This window comes from Phocoena sinus, chromosome 9, assembly GCF_008692025.1.
Source record: "Phocoena sinus isolate mPhoSin1 chromosome 9, mPhoSin1.pri, whole genome shotgun sequence".
Taxonomy (NCBI): domain Eukaryota; kingdom Metazoa; phylum Chordata; class Mammalia; order Artiodactyla; family Phocoenidae; genus Phocoena; species Phocoena sinus.
In genome coordinates this window covers 93,369,141-93,389,224 of record NC_045771.1, presented here as the reverse complement: position 1 = coordinate 93,389,224, position 20,084 = coordinate 93,369,141, and the positions used below count along the sequence as shown (strand labels likewise).

Here is a 20,084-nt window from a genome sequence, read left to right as displayed (position 1 = left end):
CCTCAGATCCCCCACAAGGTGGATCCAGCATCTTTAACCAGCTCTAGGGAAACCCAGTCTGGGACTTCTCTGCACTGAGGAAGAAGTGCACCTCTTATAGAAGTTTGCTCCAGATTAAGTCGGCCCAGTATGTTAAGTACAAAGTCAGGAAGCAACGACTTCCACAGTTCTCCCTGAATCTGAGCCTTGCTAAAGGAGCCAGAAGATCAGCCTACATAGGGATTGACTGGCCTGGAGATTTATAATACACTGGCATTGAATGTTGGCAGTGATTCATAAGTATAATGATGACTTTTTTCCCAAATCAAATCTGGAATGCATGGGCTGAAAAATAAAAGAGTTCTTTGGGAGCTAAACGCAAGTTGCGTGAACACAAACCCGTTCTGTAGAATCTGGTTGCGTGGTCACTGGGCCCATACTGAATTGAGCACTCAGGATGGACCAGGACAGATATTTGTTTTGTTTAATTTTTAAAATTTAGCTCCTTTCAACTGCTCACCTGGATGTCAGTGCAAGGGGTTTTGCTAAATGGGTCGAACAGTTGCCATCCACATCTTTCTTCTACAACCTCTGCTTGTGGGACTGTTACAGGAGAAACACGCATCTATAAAGAAGGTGCCAAGTATGACTTAACTGCCTTCTGAACATCCATCTGCTTTTTAGTGCTTCTCTCACAGCAAATAATGGGCATATTTACCAAATATTTCTGAGAAATAAGAAACCATTTGGGAACGTGCAATGCAATTTGGGAGAACAGCTTGCTCGCAATACGGTGACTTCATTGAGTTGTGGAAAATGGTGTGAAACTGATCAAGTGAATCAGGGGTTCCACTGTGCCATAAGCTATCACCAGGCATCTTTATGTTCACTTTATAGTTTGGGTTTTTCTAATATTAACTCTCAGTCCCTTTGCTGTCTAAGAATTAAGTTTACAGGCCAGGGGTTAAAAAAAAAAGTGTCCTGAAAAACCAAACCAAACCAAATCCATCAAAGAATAAAAAAGTCCCACACCCACCTGTTTTTAAACAGTAACTGTGTAAATCTTAAGTCAATTTGGGACTTTGCTTTTTGTTTGACTCTTCTAGGCTTTCCAAAAGCCCTGCTATGGAAACTACAGTTAGCCCTGGTGACTGAGGAGACCAAGCAAGGTTTGACACAGGGCAGGCTGTGCAGGTGCTGTGAACAGATGTGCAGACGTCTTAAGGAGTGTGCCTATTTGGTGTTAACCCTGTGTTCTTTTGCCTGGAGTAGGGCAGGTTATGGACGATCCACCCACTCCAGTTGATCTGGAGCAATGGCAGATGGCCCAGCACTGGGCAACCTTGTCCATGACCTGTGAGGGTCCATTCACCAAGGTTTTGACCGCAGGTTCAAATCCATTTTGACCTGTTTTGAACTACGGCCTTGGCCTAGTGGAGGGATTTGCTGACCCATTCACCATCCCACTTAATTCAAGGATTATTTACTCCAGCCAGTCCTTCTGTTCTGTCTCAATCTCCAAAACTGAGTTCACTCTCTCCTGTATTGCCAGTCTTTATTGGTACATTGACCATAGCATTTGTTTCCCTTTATTGTAACTGTGTTTCTTTGTTATCAGTTCATGACCTCCGCCCGGGCAGGGACCACATCTAGCTCATTTCTGCTTTCTTAATATCTATCCCTGTGCCTGCATATACATGGTGCTCAAAAAGCTTATTTTTTAAGTTGACATTCTCTGACTAAAACACGCTTTTCCCTCCGGTAATTTAATCCGTGTATCAACTCCATCTGAAGTATGGGGTCGGGTCTCCCTACATTAGCTTATTTGCAAATTTGGTAAAGTTTAATCTCAGAAAAAAGTAATTTTAAATGCGTAGTTCATGCTTGAATATAAATTTCAAAATATGCAAGATGTCTAGTTTTTCTCATATTGGCTCAGAGAAAAAGCTTGTGCTTTAATTGTAAGACGTGGCTTCAGACATTTAAAAATTATTTCAAGAATATTTAGGTGATTTGATAGAGTTTATCGTTCAAATCGCACTGGATAAAATTTATGCGAAAGCACCCTGTCTTTTAAGGCAGCGGTGCTGTGTAGAACGTGTATGACCCATTGAGTCCGGATGTCTGGGTTATCCTTCTGGCTTTGTCACCCAGGAGATTGATCACACACTGTCTCTCAACTAAGACTGAATCTGGCCTCTCTGACATAAGATGGTTGAGATGGGTTGTACTCTTCAGGATCTATTTGATGCCAGCTTCAATATCTGAAAATGAGAATTTATATTACCTTGTTGTGAGTATTCAAATCAGAAAAACAGTGAAAGTGCTTTGAAAACCCTACTTTGCAAAAGGAGGCTTAAACAGAGGTTTGTTGAGGGCATGGTAATCAGCATCAGAAAATGCTCCAGGTGCTATTCATTCTCTAGTAGGGTCTTGAGACAGAAGGGAATTAACTAAACAACATGCTCAAAATCTGTAGCAGTTGTAAGCCCAGCAATGGGTTTGTGCAAAGTGCGACGCCCGGCAGTGGTACTCCTGGACCCTCTCGTATCTGCCAGAGAAGGCTCCTCTTTCAGCTTCTGCGTATGAGTTTGCAGTTTCTTGCTTCAAGTGCATGTGGTAAAGGAGTCTCTTTTCCCCAGTTCTGTATATTTCTCATCAAGGATATGCAATGTGCAAGGTTCACTCATTCTGCACGTAGAACCTAGATATCCCACTGGCCACTGTGCAACTGAACTTTCATTTGGCCCATTAAGTAGCTCTGGAAAAGGCTAGTCCTTTCCTGCCCAGCTTGAGACAAATGGCAAGATAGAATCCACCGCCATCCATCCGTCTGTCTGTCCGTCTATCCGTTCATTCACCTCTCTGTCCATCCAAAATGTATTGAGTGTTTACCTTGCGTAAAATACTGTATTCATGGGGTATTTTGTATTTTTCATATTTAAACATTTCATATTTAATTTATTTCTTCTCTATAAGATGTTTGATATCCGTTCCTTTTCTTTCAGGACCAAAGCTTAACAGTCTATTGTAAATATATGACCTCGCTGCTATTTAGAAATAGAGTGTTCTACAGAAGCTTTTGCAGAAGAGCAAATTGGAACAAAGTTTGAATCTCTTCTCACAACAACCCTATGAGGAGTTTCTTTGTTGGGGAAAAAAATCTGGTTATAATTAAATTAATTTTTTATGAGTTTATTCGAGTAAGACTAGACTTTTTTGGCCCAAATGAGAGGAGCTATATATCTAAACAACTTAAAATAACAGGTTGATGGCAAACTCCATCAAATCCTGAAACTCTGTTTGGTATTGACCCATTTTTTTTTTTTTTTTTTTTTTTTATGCGTTACGCGGGCCTCTCACTGTTGTGGCCTCTCCCGTTGCGGAGGACAGGCTCCGGACGCGCAGGCTCAGCGGCCATGGCTCACGGGCCCAGCCGCTCCGCGGCATGTGGGATCTTCCCAGACCGGGGCACGAACCCGTGTCCCCTGCATCGGCAGGCGGACTCTCAACCACTGCGCCACCAGGGAAGCCCCTTGACCCATTTTTAAAATCAAGAACATCCAGGCTAGTGTACTGAAGTACTTGGGCATTTTAATCTTTCCATAATCTCTCATTTTCTTCTCCATTCTACAAGCATCTTTCTTGCCTGAGTTATCCATATAATTGAATATCTATGTATATATGCACACATATATGTACGCACACGTATATATGTACATATATATTTTTGGCGGGGGTGTCGCTTGTCAGGGGAAGACACAGCGACCCTCCAGTTTGCCTTGCATTTCCAGACTTGCCCAATGATATGGAGAGTCCCTACTGTTCCTGTTATAACAGGTCATTCATGACACCTGACCAAACACAGATACTTACACGTGTCCTTGTTTTATGGCACAGATGCCTCTGCAGTGCTTTAGCCTTTAAACCCGTAACTGTTGGATATCTGGTGCCTGGAGAATTATAATCTATGCACATACTCTGTCATTTTTATATATAAGTAAAAATTGCACTAAAGGTGAACAACATTAAATTAGACCACTGTCACGTTCATCTCTATGTGTTTCTATTTGCATGTGATACATATGCTGTCTTCATCTAGGGCCAAATACCATTTCTAAAATGTGTATGCGCCGCCCGCTCAGGGAAGCCGACTTGCAGCCTTCGGTTCTTTTGTGAACGGTTGTTCAGAGGTTTCTCACTGGATTCCGCCCATGCAGCTTCCCCTTGCACCACTGGAGGCGGCTCATGGCGCACATTCCCCCCTCCCCGCCCACAGGTGCTCTCTCTTATATCCTCTGACACCCGCAAATGGAATGGCAGGGGACCTCACACACACAGAAAGGCAGCCTGACCTGCCGTGCCAGCTGCTGGCTATCTCAGTTCTGAGCTCTGTGGCTCGTGCCCTGAAAGCTGGTCAGTTTCTCGCTTCTGAAGTGGCCGGACTGACTCTCAGAAGGCGCCTGAGGTGGAAACGGCCCCTCCACGTACACATTTGAGGGGGTCGGGGGTCCTGCTTCTCCAAGGAACCATCTGGCCCTGGGCACGGACCTCATCCGGATACTGGCCCAGTAGGGCCAGGAAATTCCTGTTCAACTTGAAAGAAGCAGAAAGAGAGGGAGGGAGGAAGGGATGTAGGGATGCACGGGTCGGGTGGGAGGAGAGAGAGAGAGAGAGACATTGCAATTAGGCAATGAGAAGGCCACCATGGCTTAACGGAGCCAGGAAGGATACTTACTGCTGACTAACTGGCCCACGCTCAAAGCCGAGGAGGAGGAAGATGAGGAGGAAGCAGAGGAAGGCTGCCGGGCGGGGCTCTGAGACATGGCTGCTTGACTGTGAGCCAGGTGCAGAAGGCTGCTTTGGGAGGCTGCTTGACCCACCGATGTCTGGGAGGGCTGGTGGAGCTACAATTGGGGATGCAAAAAATACACAAAGGCATGAAAAACTAGGAGGGAAATGCCAGGGAACAGAAGTGTCATCTGGGGTTGAATCATTTCCAAGAATATATGCTTCTCTGGAAGAGTGCACACCCTACACAACAGGGAGGATTTTTTTTTTTTTGTATATAATATGTTGCTGCTGTCTTGACAGGCATTTTATTAGTAATTCTAAATATATTATTAATTTCTTACTTAGCTTGCTGGAGCACCCAATTTTCTACATTTCCTGACCGCGGTGTGCCATAGGACTCTTTCTGCCTGTTCATGCAATTGACAGGCACTTGACAGGCTTCTCCAGAACGTATAGATAAAATATAACACCTACCATCAACTCGGAATGCAAACCGCGATATCAAAGGCAGGCTGTGCTCAGCCATTTTGTCTTAGGTAACTGGTGTTTTTAGGAAAGTTCCAATTTCCTGAGTGTATATGGGAACTTCCTGCTCTCCCAGACCGAAGAGTCTGGGTGTATTACTGTGGAGTCGGAAAAAATGCTAAGATCCTTTGGAAATTAAGAAAGAAATTGGGGCAGTCAGGACAAAAGTACTGATTAATATTTGTAGCTCTCTGTTGTCACTGTCTTACTCTGTGCCAGCACTTTGTTCGGGACTTTTATGCCCTCTCATTTCACTCCTACGTCAGCCTGAGAAATGGGTATGATTTTGACCCCTTTTTTACCAACAAGGAAGCTGAGGCACAGAGAGTTTAAAGGATTCGGTCAGTTCCTTTGGCAGGTGGGGAGGATCTGGTCTCTGGGCCCGTGAAGTCTGACCCCAGGGCTTGAGCTCTTAGTCATAGCGCCTCAAGAAAGAATTCACTTTTTGAAAAATTCTGTATGCCGTAAGGAAGGTGGTCTTTATGTCCATGTGCTCATGACTCCTTTACAGGTCATCAAAGTGCTGTTGTTCTGAGAGCTGAGAAGCTCAGCTGAGGGGAGGAAGAAGAGAGAAAAGGGAAACGCTTGCAGGTGCCGGGTCCACTTAGATGCCCGGGAGGGGTCTCCACCCATGTATTGACCCTCTAGGAAGCTGACACAAAGGGCAGCCCAGGACCCAGCACAGGTGCAGAGGTGGCCTCAGCAGTGGCCACCTTTGTTGGTTGGACAGAGTACTTTACAAAGGTGCTTTCATAGCCATCATCACACTCCCAGAGGTGTAGGAAGGTCTTTATAAAAGGTTTTTTACAAAAGGAAGTCAGACTGGGGGCAGAATCAGGCCAAGCCCTGAACTTTGGTGGAAGAGCCACAACTACACAAAATCAGGCACTGACCTTTGACCACCTCCTCGGGATCTAAGAGTCAGCCCGGGAGGTTTCAACTTCACACTTGTCCCTGCTTTCCCAGTGTGTGTTCAATTTCTCATTCAACTTTACCGAGATATAATTTACACATAATACAATACACCCATTTAATGCAAACATTTGATGAGTTTTGTCGAATGTATATGTCTGTGAAACCACCACGTAATCAAGATACAGAACCTTCCTATCATTCTATGAAATTCCTTAAGCCCCTTTGCGATCAATTTTCCCTCACCTCCTGGCTTTCTGCCGTAATGGACCCATTTGGCATGGCTCTAAAAATGGAATTGTATGGCATGTCCTCTTTCTGCATCTGGCTTCTTTTGCTCAGATACCGTTTTTTGAGATTCGCCTGTTTTGTTGCATGTATCAGTAGCTCATTCCTTTTTATTGCTGATACTATATATAGCGTATACCTGTATGTATACCTATGCCACAGATTGTTTATCCATTCATCTGTTGATGGACATTTGGGTTATTTCCAGTTTGGTGCTGTTATGAAGAAAACTGTGATAAACATTGATGTACAAGTCTCTGTGTGTGTACCTCGTGTTTTCATTTCTTATATGTAAATACCTAGGAGTGGAATTGTGGAAATGACTGGGTCATACATAAATGCCTATTTACCTTTTGAAAGAAACTACCAAGCTGATGTCCAAAGTGGTGGTAGCCTTTGACAGTCTCACCAGCAACGTATGAGAATTCCAGTCGCTCACATCGGCAACCAACACCTGGGCTTGTCAGTCTTTCTAATTCCCTAAAGTGTTTTTAACCATCAATTAACATCTTACTTTCAAACAATTGTTAGTCAAGTGCTACTTTGGAAATGTGCTTCAGGAGCTATTTCCCCTCTGGTTCCCCGTGGTGATGCTTTTGCTTCTCCCATTCACGTGGTATCTCTATGTGGCAGAGACACTTGGCGTGATTACAGGAAGTAAATGGTTGTCCCTAGGCCACGGGTCTGCTGAACGTTAGGATCCAGGCTCCCGCCTCACAGTGCAGGGCTCTTTCCAGGATGCCAGGGTGTCCCGCTCCAGAACTGTCTGCACTTGCATCTCAAGTGAACAGCCTTATTATTACTCCACTGTGCAAAGACTGTGAACTGAAGACAGTTGTCATTGACATGGAACCCAATTTAATATGCATCAAGCATCTGCCTAAAGTAATTAGCCAGTCTGCTGAGCACATAATCTACAACTGAATCCAGTAAGTTTTATTCTGTGGGAACGCACACTGAAGATGAAATCTATTTTTAATTTGCTTAATAAATTATGATGGATATTTGCATGTCAGTCTATCCCCTCTAGTCTATTGAGTTGTCCTTCTAAATATTGTTACTTAACAAAAGCTTTGTACAGTTTGGAGTTACTGAATGAGCCAGTCTTCGGTTTTACCATTTCATCAGTAAAAACTGGCCCTGGGTGTGGCAAAGTACCATCAAGGAACTGGAAAAGACAATAATCAACTAAAAATTTTCTTCCTCAGACACAACTCAGTAAAGAAAAAATGACTAGGCTGCAATCTCATTGAGGAGTCACTCAAGCAAGCTATGGCTTACGCATTAAGATACGCAGGAGAAGGAATTCTAGAAGAAAGTAAAATAGATCTTTTAGGGGTTTGTTCTATGTCTACATAGTTAGAGAGATGAATCTAAGATATCTAAGAATCTAGGAAAGATGTATTTCTTCCAAAGAAAATAAGCATTTTTTAGGACACTGGGGTCCTGCTTACCCTCCAGAGTTCAACCAGACACTGCAGAACCAATAAAAATTCTGAAAGGTTCTTAGTTGTCAAAAATCAAGATTTTATGGCTATGGCATTTCTAGCAGATTAATACTGGCTGAGAGCACGGAGAGTCCACAAAAGAGGAAAGTGAAGGGGCAGTTCATGTTAGCCTGGGGCTTTGCTTTATCCAGAGATGGAAGGAGAGGACGATGTCCATCCCACACAGTCAATGAGAAACAGGGAGGCACAGGATTGAGTCTGAAAAGCTTTATACTTCCTGCTGCCTCTCACAGGCTGCCTTCGATGGTTTGTTTGTGTTAGTTGGCACTGCTGGAGATGTTTAACATATTCAACAAAAATAGATACAGGCACACTTTGAAGTCCTTCTTGATCGTCTGTGCCACTGCTCCTCATATACCTTCTATGTGTAACACACTATATCCTTAATAATATTTTAGTTTCTGGAATAAAGCATCTTCTAATTAAATTCACGATTGACATAAAAACAAGTGGGGGTGGAAAATGGGATAAAATGCAGAACCAGAATGTGATAGAGGAGACGGAAAAGTCAGTCCACATAAACCGTAAAATTCAAATGGGATTAAATATAGAGAAATTCATTTGATGGGGGAGGGAGGAGAAACTGTCCAAACACGCAGAAGCAAAATGGAGGAGACCTGGGCTTTTATAAATATCTCAGGGAGGCGTAACGAACCCCCAGCTAAAGCCCCATTGTGGTGCTATGGAGAAAATGAGCATAACCCCGAGGGCTCTAGCAGAAGAAGCCAGAGTGTGCAGGAAGACATATGATTCTCCCTCCTTCTCTGCAATGGCTGGCATTTTTCTGTGTACTGGGTCCCTTATAATAGCTGGCAGAGAAATGAAATCAGTGGTTCTCAAGATTCCGGGCTTTCAGAATCACCTGGAGGGCTGTTAAAATACAGAGCCCTGTGCCCCATCCCCACAGTGTCTGGTGCAGTAGGTCCAGGGTGGGCCTCAAGAATTTGCATTTCTAGCAAGTTCCCAGGTGAAGATAATGTTGCTGGTTGAGGGACCACCCAAGGTTTTGGATGGAGCTTCTCCTACACAAAAGGTAAAGAAAGTGGACTTACTATGTCTAGACAAGAGAAGCCCGAGCCCGAGTTTAATAAGAACCTTTACTAATTAGGAGGGCATAAAGAATACCTGAGGAGTTCATGCTACCGTGGACAGGACAACTGCACAGGTGTTACATTTGCTGAAAGATTCAGGGTTGACCTCAGGACAATCTAACTTGAAAAATTTTGAGGACTAAAATTTTGAAAGATTTTGGTAACTACCATCTCCCTTGGGTATCGTGTTCTAGACATTTAAATCTAGAGATTTCAGTTATCAAAAATTTTCTAGACATGATACCCAAGGGAGATTTTAGTTATCTCTGCAGGAAGTTTAGAAAAGTATGGAGGGAGTTATCCTTCTGGCAGAGTTTAGGAGACCTACTGGGTTTCCTCTGGCTCAGTTCCATGGCTCTGAAGCATCGCTTGAAGCTATAAGCAGGAAGCAGAGCCCCAGGTGTAAGGCTCCATCATAGGCCCCTCCTGCCTGCAGGGGAGTAGGTATGGCAGAAGCTCTAATGGTCTCAGGAAAGAGAACTGAGAACAGTGTCACTCCTCCAGCCACCATGAGGACGTGAGGAAGTGAAGAGAATCAGAACCTGAGCAGCATTCGGGGCCGATGCCCAGGCACAGGCAGCAAAGGCCAAGGCAGTCATCACGCAAGCTTGGGACACACGACCAGGGCTCAGCAGGGACAGGGATGGGACAGGAGCCAGATCTTAGTGCAGAGGAAGGGGCTGACAGACAGAAAAGAGAACTAGAGAAGACAGCGCTGTGTGGAAGGTCTCCCCAGGCTGCCGGCAGGTGCTCATTTGGAACATACTGGAAAATGCAGAAGACACAGAATTGGAAAGCCACAGAAGGGCCTGGGCTGGGCTCTCCTGGGAGAGTGGCTCTGGGATCCGGCGTCCCGGACAAGGAAACACTATAGTTTGGCAACAATTAAATTTGAACATGACGGACGGAGCACCCAGCGTGGGCGGGGTCCTGAGCAAGGCTGAATCAGTCTGGTCTCAGCCTCCTTTCAGGTACAGACTCATAGTGACAGTACAGGTTGATGACAGTGAACGGAGCAAGGGGAAGTCAGAGGCGAGGGAATGACACAGGCAAGCTTCACGAAGGACGGATCCTGGGCAGAGGGACAGTGGCGGGAGCTTCCCAGACACAGGAGGTGGGAGAGGCATTCCAGGCCAGGGGCACAGGGTGTACAGGGAGCCTGCCCCCTGTCAGCTGAGCTCAGCAGGGGGGGGATAAGGGAAGACCATAGAGGTGAGATGCCCAGATATGTGGCTGGAAGGTCAAAGATCTGTTTTGTATTGGGGTCACTGACACACATTTCATCCGTCCAGGAAACCCCTATGCTATTTTAGATCCCTTGTGGGTGGAAATGCCTCGTGTGTGTCTCATTCTGGGTGGCTCAAAAAAAAAAACTGGGGACTACTGATTCAGGTAATGGCTGGGGAAAAACAGGGAAGTGAGTACATTTTTTTTACTTGAAAAAAATGGATGGATTTGGAGAATCATATGGCATTTTAGACAGCTAAGTGAAATAAACCACTTTGCTTTGTCTTCCTATTGGCATCAAGATTACAGTTTGAAGAACAATTGAGTGCCTTCATGGGTGGTAGTCTCCAAGCATTACAGCTACGGTATTTAATTTTTGAAAAATTTCAATGCTTTGATTTTACAAATTAGAACACTTTCCCTTTCAAATGTCTCTATTTCCTTAATGACACTAAAAAAACCCCCCTCCCATTAACTTTTGTTGGGATTTAGTCAGAGGAAGAATAAATATACACAAAATGATGTCTGTGCTGCTCATGAAGAAGTCATTAATTCACACTCACAGGACAGTAAGAGCAAACCCCGGGCACCTGGGTGACTCTGGCTTTTGAAGCTGCAGAGTCCCATGGAGGGAATAGTTGAGCTCCCGCCAACTATTCTGTATTAAGTAATTTGTTTCATGCACAGAAAGATACTCCCCTCTCTCTCTCTGTCTCATTTTTATCTAGTCCTTTTCTCACTCTTATTGTCTTGCATTGCTCACCAAGGATCTCTGATGTGATATCTAGGGCTATCAGATCCTGGTATATATTAAAAAAAAAAATACTGTTTGTATCTCAGATGATAACATTGCAGGTTCTCAATCTTTCTTCACTGGAATAAATCATCATCGAGACTGGTTGACTCTTCAGTCAGATTTTATTCAGGCTCTTCTAATTAGTGGCAGGCAGGTGTAAAAATTAAAGATGTAATTACTTTTATTAAATTAAAACAAATCACCCCATGTCGTCTGGCCCAAGAGCTCTGTACTTCACTCCATAAAACTGGACCTCTGAGGATGAGTTAGGGAACTCTCTGCTCCTGTAATTTATGACATATTTTACTGTTGGAGCTATGCTCTTGTGAGATCAAGCATTTGTCATAAATCACATGAAAAAAATAAACTGAGAAACTTCTCTACTGTACGATAGAAATCCTTTATTTCTTAGTGGTTGTCCATATTATATTTCTTCAATGTAAAGGGTAATATTTAAAGAAAAAAATTGAAGACCACTATCCTTATACCTCCAGTTGTGAGCTTTTTACTTTTGGACTCTGGGCATTTTATGATCCACTCCCCTCAGAACCCCCACTTTTATATCTGGGACTCAGACTTGAGCATTTCCTGTCGATTCACCCAACTTGTTAACTTTACTACACATTCCAAGGTGTTTCAATCAGAGCTGATGCCAAGAAACAGTAATAGTCATTCATCTAATTGCTGCAATTTTCCTGACATTTCTCACCAGCTTCCTCAACAGTTCCCTTGATCTTTCTGGCACTTGGATAGACCACTGGCACATGCCTTGAACAATGGGATGGGCCCATGGGCCTCTGCCGCGACTTGAGGATTCAGGAAGGTCTGCATGTCACTCTTTTCAGCCGTGCACACGTTTCCTCTCAGCACGTATATATATGAGAGATGCATGCTTCTATATGCGCAAGTTGAGTCTTGCTCTCTGGGAGGCTGGTTGTAAGTGACACGAGTTGGAGGTGCAAGGCACATCCCCTAGAGGCTGGCTGTTTCTTCCCAGTTGCTAGATCTCTGATTCTACAGTGACAAGGACGATGGTGGAGATTAGACCTGCAGAGGATGAGACGTTCCCACCGTGGTAATGAGGTTTCGTTCCAGGGGCCAACAGGTGCTGGGAGGAAGCTTCTGAGGTGCATCTGTGCTCATGGGAGAGACTGTGGAAATGGATTCATGATGTTGATTGTGGGCGACGATTTGAGGAGTGGCACCACACCCACCTCTTACTTGCCGTTTCTTGGTTAGGTCCTTCTGGATCGAAACTGTACTACCCCAAATCTAGAGCTGTCATCTTATGTAACAGTGATGGTCTATCACCCACACACCCTCCTTAGAAATTCAAGGTGAGAGTGAGAGCTACTTTGTATTAAATGTTGTGGATATCTAAATAATCCTCATCTTCTTGGCAATTTACAACTTGGCTTTGCTGACAGAAAATAGTTCTTAGCAGATTGTACGAAAAAAGGTTGATCTTCTCATTTCCGCCCCCAGAGATAATTTTGAACATAAGTTTGAACAGACGGAACTAGGGATTAAAAAGCCAGTGAAACATGGAGAATCTTGCCTTATTTGGGGGAACTATTTATTTATTTATTTATTGACCACGTGGCATGCAGGATCTTAGTTCCCCAACCAGGGATCGAACCTGCACCCCCTGCATTGGGAGCGCAGAGTCTTAACCACTAGACCACCAGGGAAGTCCCTTGGGGGAACTATTTAGAAGGTAGAGAATACAATGGAATCTTGTAAATAGTAAAAGAAAGAAAACAGCTGAGAGACGGGGGCAAGGCGTGAGGGTGGAAGTCCTCACGATACATTCGTCAGGGACTATCGTCCCACTGCCTGAGAGGAAGCTGAGGAAGAAGAGGGTGGTGGGGACCTTGGCTCCCCAGGCAGTGGTTTAGATTCAGAGCGAGAACCAGCAGGAGTAAGAGAGGCCTCCCAACTGCTGTGTGAGGTAGGTGCCAGCATTTCCCCATTTTACAGATGAGAAAACCAAGGCACAAAGATGATGTGTAATGTGCTCAAATCACACAGGGACAAAGCCCATCCTTTTCAGTTTGAATATGAAGCCCCTTCCATGCCTGTCCTCAGACTTACTCTACGTTCTAATCACAGGAACCTTCCTTCTGTTTCTCAACACTCCGTCCTCCTTCACGTTTCCCTGCTTTTGTGCCTGCTGGTCCCACTGCCTGGAATGTTGTTGACCCATCATTTACCTGGTTGACTCCTACTCAACCATCAAGACTCAGTTCCAAACCATTTTCTCTGTGAGGACTCAAAACTCGCTAGACAAAGTTGGTCACTCCCATCTCTGTGATGATACTGAACTTTGTGCGCACCTGTCCTGTTACAGGACATTCTGGTTTGTTTATTTATTTATTTACTTACTTATGGCCGTGCTGCATGGCTCATGGGATCGTAATCCCCTTACCGGGCCCCTGCAGTGGAAGCAGAGTCCTAACCACTGGACCGCCAGGGAGGTCCCGAGACACTGTTTATTGCACAGAGGGACTGTGCTCACGTACCTGTGTCCTCCACAAGACTACAAGCTCCTTTAAGACCAGAAAGCGTCACTCTTTTACCCCTGTTTCTTATTAAGCAGGGGCCTGCTGCAGAGTGGGTTATCAAAAAAGGTTTGTTGAATTAATTAGAAGTTCCATGAGGTCAGGGACCACGTCTCTCTTATTCAGAGCTGTGTACCCAGCCTCTAGTATAACATACAGGAGTGCTTGATTGATATTTGAATGGAAAAAATGAACTGGATTGTCATGGTTTTAATGAAATTCTACCAGTTGGAACTTCCTATTTTTCTTTCCCTAATTTTTTTTTTTTTTTTTTTTTTTTGCGGTACGCGGGCCTCTCACCATTGTGGCCTCTCCCGTTGCAGAGCACAGGCTCCGGACGCGCAGGCTCAGCGGCCATGGCTCACGGGCCCAGCCGCTCCGCAGCATGTGGGATCTTCCCAGACCGGGGCACGAACCCGCGTCCCCCGCATCGGCAGGCGGACTCTCAACCACTGCGCCACCAGGGAAGCCCTCCCTAATTTTTTTTTAAAGATAATTACTTTATCTTTTTTTTTAAAAAATTAATTAATTTATTTATTTTTGGCTGTGCTGGGCCTTCACCGCTGCACGTGGGCTTTCTCTAGTTGCAGCGAGCGGGGGCAAGTCTTCATTGTGGTGCGCGGGCTTCTCGTTGCAGTGGCTTCTCTTGTTCCGGAGCATGGGCTCTAGGCTTCCATAGCTGTGGCACGTGGGCTCAGCAGTTGTGGCCTGTGGGCTCTAGAGCACAGGCTTAGTAGTTGTGGCGCACAGGCTTAGTTGCTCCGCGACATGTGGGATCCTCCTGGACCAGGGATCGAACCCGTGTCCCCTGCATTGGCAGGCAGATTTTTAACCACTGTGCCACCAGGGAAGCCCCCACTCCCTAATGTGTAGGCAGCATTCTCAGAAGCGTCAGGTTGGGATCGCTTGGTGTTTAATACTTTTTTATTTTTCCCTTTACAGTTAAGACATAAGTGGTCTTGGTTTCTTCTTGACCACTTTGAAAATCGAAAGTTAAGTATCAGCTAAGCAGAGATAAATAAGAACCCATATCTATTGAATTTTAGGCCATTGTCTCTGTTATAATTGAATATATTCATATTTGTAGATTAGCAGCTATTTAATAGTTATCACCCATATTCACTAATAATGAAGAATAAAGCTACTTGCCTTTTTGTAAGTATTGATATGTTAGGATTAGTGGGATTAAATATCTTCTAATTTAAAAATGACTTCTCATTGAAAAGAAACAGAAGAAGGGCGGTCAGGAGAGGTGTCCAGGTAGCCACAGCTGCCTGGACATGGAGACTTTACCTGCTGACCAGGCTTGATGGGGGAGAGCGTGATGCCCTGGGTGTTGATCACTGGCAGGATCTGGTTCCCGATGACCGTGGCGATGATCTGGCCCTGGGCGTTGGTCAGGAGCTGGGGGGTGATCGGCTGCACCTGAAGGCCCTGAGAGCCGCTCGCTGCTTGGCTTGATGGCCCCGGGTTCGGCATCAGAGGAATGGTCCCAATAATCTGCAAGAGACAGGCCCACAGGTGAGGTTCCGGGCTCTGTTCAGGGTCTGCACATGCACCTGAAGACCACTCATGCCCTGGCCTCCATCAGAGGCTCCCTGAGAGCCGATTCATAATCCTTGAACAGATCCGGAGATGCGGGTGCGGAAGGAAGTGGCAGAGGATATGAGCATCTGAAGGAGAAACACACATGGACTGAGTGCGTGGAGGGAAGGGGAAAATATCTTATATAAAAATAAAATCACGGATGAACAGATACACACTACTATATATAAAGTAATCGACAAGGACCTACTGTACACCACAGGGAACACTGTGTAATAACCTATCTGGGAAAAGAATCTGAAAAAGAATAGATACATGTATATGAGTCACTTTGCTGTACACTTGAATCTAGCACAACACTGCAAATCAACTTTACTCCAATATAAAATAAAAATTAAAAAAAAAATAAAATCAAGCATCAGTGAGGGCAGAAGCATGTGAACTCTGCCAGGGTAGCACAGATACCTGCTCTGTCTCCGAAGCAAAGGATAGACTCCTCACGCACTGCAGGCCCTCGTCTGGCTGGGGCTCCGCACCCCTTCCCCACAGGGCCCCTCACACACAGTGTGCTCCCTTCCATCCTCTCCTTTGCTCGGGTCTCCCCTGCAGTTTCCATCGCTCCTTGCCTTCCCCGACATTCTCTCAAGGTCGGGGGCCAGCTCCCTGACACCCCAGCGGGACGACGGTGCCCCAGCAGCACCCTGGTGCTCACAGTGGTTGGGAGCCTGGGTCCTGGAGTCAGGGACACAGGAGTCCATTCCCAGCGCTGCCACCTCCTCTACAGCATTGTCAAGGAGCCTAAGCTTTCTGAAGGCTGGAGAGAACTGGGGTCATAAACGAATATTTGAAACTCAAAATAGAGGTGAAATGACTACCGAGGGCTGAAAATGTTTTAAAAGTGCATTTTATTTTTCATTTAGTTTTTAAAATAGATTTAATTACATTAATTAATTAATTAATGTTTGGCTGCGTTGGGTCTTCATTGCTGCACACAGGCTTTCTCTAGTTGCGGCAAGCGGGGGCTACTCTTCGTTGTGGTGTGTGGGCTTCCCATTGCAATGGTTTCTCTTGTCGCGAAGCATGGGCCCTAGGTACATGGCCTTCAGTAGTTGTGGCATGTGGGCTTAGTAGTTGTGGCTCGTGGGCTCTAGAGCACAGGCTCAGTAGTTGTGGCACACAGGCTTAGCTGCTCTGTGGCATGTGGGATCTTCCCGGACCAGGGATCGAACCCGTGTCCCCTGCATTGGCAGGTGGATTCTTAACTGCTGCACCACCAGGGAAGTCCTAAAAGTGCATTTTAAATGATGTGTTTTAAAGTGGCCCTAAAGGTTAGCAGGCCAAGGCTTCTGTGGCAGGTAGGGGAAGGCTGTCCTTTGCGTCTGATAGCCTCTGTCTTCTGTGAAGGGATGGTGTGGAGAGGCCTGGCTGGATCCGAGCACCATGTTACGGAGAAAGGGAGCATGAGCTGAGACATTTATAAGATCTGGAAACACTGAACACATTTGTGGACCACGTTTGTCCCTGTCCACTGACATGGACAAATCTAATCTGTAAGCTTGCTTTGGGTTAGGGAGAAAAACAAAAATCTGATCTGTAAATAAAGAAAATATGATCTCCATTTCCCAATGTCATGGACTCTCCTGGGGAAAGCTGTGGAGCTGGGGTTGCACGCTTTCCCTCCAGGTACCACAGGGTGGTTACGCAGCGCTGCTCTGCTGGTCGTCTTCCAGGGCCGCTTCCCAGATATGAACTGTGGTGACTCGGCCTAGGGGCCACCGTGACACATTAATAATACCGCCTTAGGAAGTGCTTTCGTGGATACGGTTTCCATTCATTCCACATTCTCACAACAGCTCAGTCCTGTGGGCCCTAGTCCTGCCCCTTGTTACTTGATAAGACAGTGGAGGGTCAGGGAGGAGTTTGCAAGTGGCAGAGCTGGAGTCCAGGTCTGGCCCCCCATGTGCTCACTTTCTAAATGTCACCTGGCTCCTACCACAGGGAGGACACGGGAGGGCACCTGCTCTTAAGAAAGGCCCTGCACCCTGTTCGCAATTTCCCACCAGATGGGAAATTGTAGACTAATTTTATAAACGATACCGTTTTCTATGCCCACAGTACCCCAAGCAGGGCTTTGAATGCAGTTTCTCAATAACTGTCTTTGGAAGGAATGGTTTCCGGACTCAGCTGTCCCTTGGATTCCAGATACAACTGGCACTGCAGAAGACCTGAGAGACCACAGGATTCAGTGCCAAAGATCAGGATGGAGAGACGCCCCGCTCCTCACTTGGCAGGCCATGTTTCTACTACAAAAGCCCCTGTGGGAAGGCGCTAATGAAGGAGCTGTGCGAATATCTAGTCTCCACGGCAGCTGTCAATGGCTGCCGATAGAGGTCAAGTAATTAGGTGAGAGTGGTCAGCGGTCCCGCAGGGAGTCTGTAGCTCCGCAGCCTCACTGAGCAAGCCCGCGCTGTCCCCCCCAGCAGCACTGGCCACGAGCGTGTCCCATCCGTGCCGCAAGGACAGGAGGCGTCCACGTCAATAGATCAGGGCACGTAAGTACTTTATTGATGACTGGTCTTGCATTAGGCATCCCAGGATGCAAAGGCTGTTCCTGTGACCCCACAGGCAATGGCGGGGAGGCCTGGGGGGCAGGCTCCTTGTCCTACTCTGACGCTGGCTACTTCCGCGTTCCTCACTCGCACCATGAAAGGTACAACCCCCCTTGCCCCCAGTGCACTGTGAAAGCTCAGAGGCTGACCCATCGCCTCTGGCTTCCTCGTATCTTGGGCCTGGGAAGCCCTGCTCCACCTAATTGGGCCCAGTTGAAAGCCTACGGAAGGAAGCTGGATTCATTTAGGTGGCAGGGTTGCGGGTTCTATTTTAGGCAGGATGTCAGCGTGTTTAGCCTGGGAGAAGGCTTCAGAGGGAGGCAAGGCACCTGACAGCTACAGAACACACTGTGACGCAGGCGAGGCTTCCTACTCCCGAGACTGACACGAGTCGGTGCTCACCTGGCGGTAATGAGAGGCTCTGCCTGCGTTCTGAGTGGAGAGAAGAAGAAAGGCAAACGCGAACATCTCACCAACCTCTTCCCCAGGTGCAGCTTCACTTGCCAATACTGCACGGTGACATTAAAACATGGTGCCACTTTTTGTGTCCCCTCCCTTCGTTCCTCTCTTCTTTCCTGGGCCCTAGCATCACTTACAGAGGGCAGGACAGCGCTAGCGTCAGAGCCAGAGGGACCTGCAACGGCCCGACGGAGGGAACACTTTCATAGGAAGGTTGTGCCTGCGAGGTGGCAGGGCAGGAAGGGTGATTCTAAAGTCAGGAAGACTTCCGGGAAGTCGAGCGTTTTTCATTTTTGTTCCTCTCTCAGGGGAGTTGGGATCATCATCTCAGCACGTCAAACACGTGGCAGTGCTTTGTGGGGAATTTTCTAATATTCCCCAATGCCTTACAACTCGCCCATTTTCATTTGCTCCCATGCATCCAAGTGTGGAGATGGTCACACACTGTGCTGTTGAAAACTTGTCAGATGTGCCAGTTTTGCTTAGGCGGCTCCGATTCCTTTCAGCGCTTCCATAGGTCGCACGGAAACTCCTCCTCGGACCCTGACTTCCAACAAGGAAATGAGAGGAATCCGGGCAGCAAGGCGGGAGGCTCTTTGACCTGGGAAACTCAGATTTTAAATGAAAGGCCTTTCGCTGTTCAAGGGAAATATTTGCATCTACACATGTTGCGACTAAATTAGGAAATCAAAACTGAGGTTTGAAAAGGCGATTTGAGGGCAAAGATAGAAAGAGGCCGCTTTTAAAACACATGTAGTTCTGGGACTAGCTTTCAGAGTTTGAGTTTCTGGTTCCCAGAGCTAGGGGTTTACTGCAAGGAGACGTCCTGATGGAAGGGCACGTCACTGAGCAAACAAGGCCACTATGCTGGGACTCCGGATGCAGGCACTGGACACGCAAGACAAATTCCAGCTCTCCTGAGATGCTGAGGACTCTGGCAGAGCAGTCTGGTACCTGCAGACCCTTCTCTATGTAAGGCACCAGGAAGACCCAACTGGGGCAGGGGAGGGGGCGATGAGACAGGCGCATCACGTGCAAAGATTCTAACAATCCAACGGAGAAATGATATACACCAAACGAGTGGCAAGGACTATCTGATAAAAATCTCTCTACTCATGTGATCAGTGCTCAGAAAAACACTGGGACCGAATGAGTGATTTCAGAGGAAGAAAGATGAACATGGATGGCTTGGAAGACTTCATAGAAGAGATGGGGGCAGAACATGGGTCTTGGAGGTTAGGTGAGGATTTGGCAAGACAGAGAATCCATTCCAAACAAGAGATGAGAAACATGGCGGTGGCGAGTTAACTACTTTGCATGCAAAAGAGGGTTCAGACATTGGGCAAGTGACAGGTCGGCCTGGAAGGGTCAAATTCCCTCCAGGCAAGAGATTCCGATGAATGGTTTTTGAGGGGGGCCGTGGGGAAGGGTACTGAAATGGAGCTGTTTCAGCTGGGAAAGTGACCATGTGGCGAGAATGGACTAGAGTGTCGAGAGACGACAGACCAGGAGATCAGTCGCTAGGATGCTACCGTAGTCATCCAAGTGTGAAGCAAAAGGCTTCAGTGAATCCTTCATACAGGGGTTGCTTGTTTCGTTGCCTTCCACTTCAGTTCAAAAAGCATGGCCTATTTTATGCCTAGGTTGCAACATTAGAAAATTTTGAGTCAAGTTACTGCCCCATCAATCCCACAGCAAATAGCACAGGCATCGTTTGCAATGATCCCCTCTGTCTTTGCCCTGACTCCGAGGGTGATGATTCATCTCCGATGAACGCTTGAACCAGGAAG

General features: G+C 46.3%; 1 protein-coding gene across 1 annotated transcript in view; it reads right to left on the bottom strand.

Moving 5' to 3' along the window:
* POU6F2 (POU class 6 homeobox 2) overlaps positions 1–20,084 on the bottom strand; it is a 452,738-nt gene that overhangs the window by 8,553 nt on the left and 424,101 nt on the right. Inside the window, 2 exon segments of the mRNA XM_032643090.1 lie at positions 4,718–4,886; positions 14,975–15,181. Coding sequence (XP_032498981.1) covers positions 4,718–4,886; positions 14,975–15,181 — 376 coding nt within the window.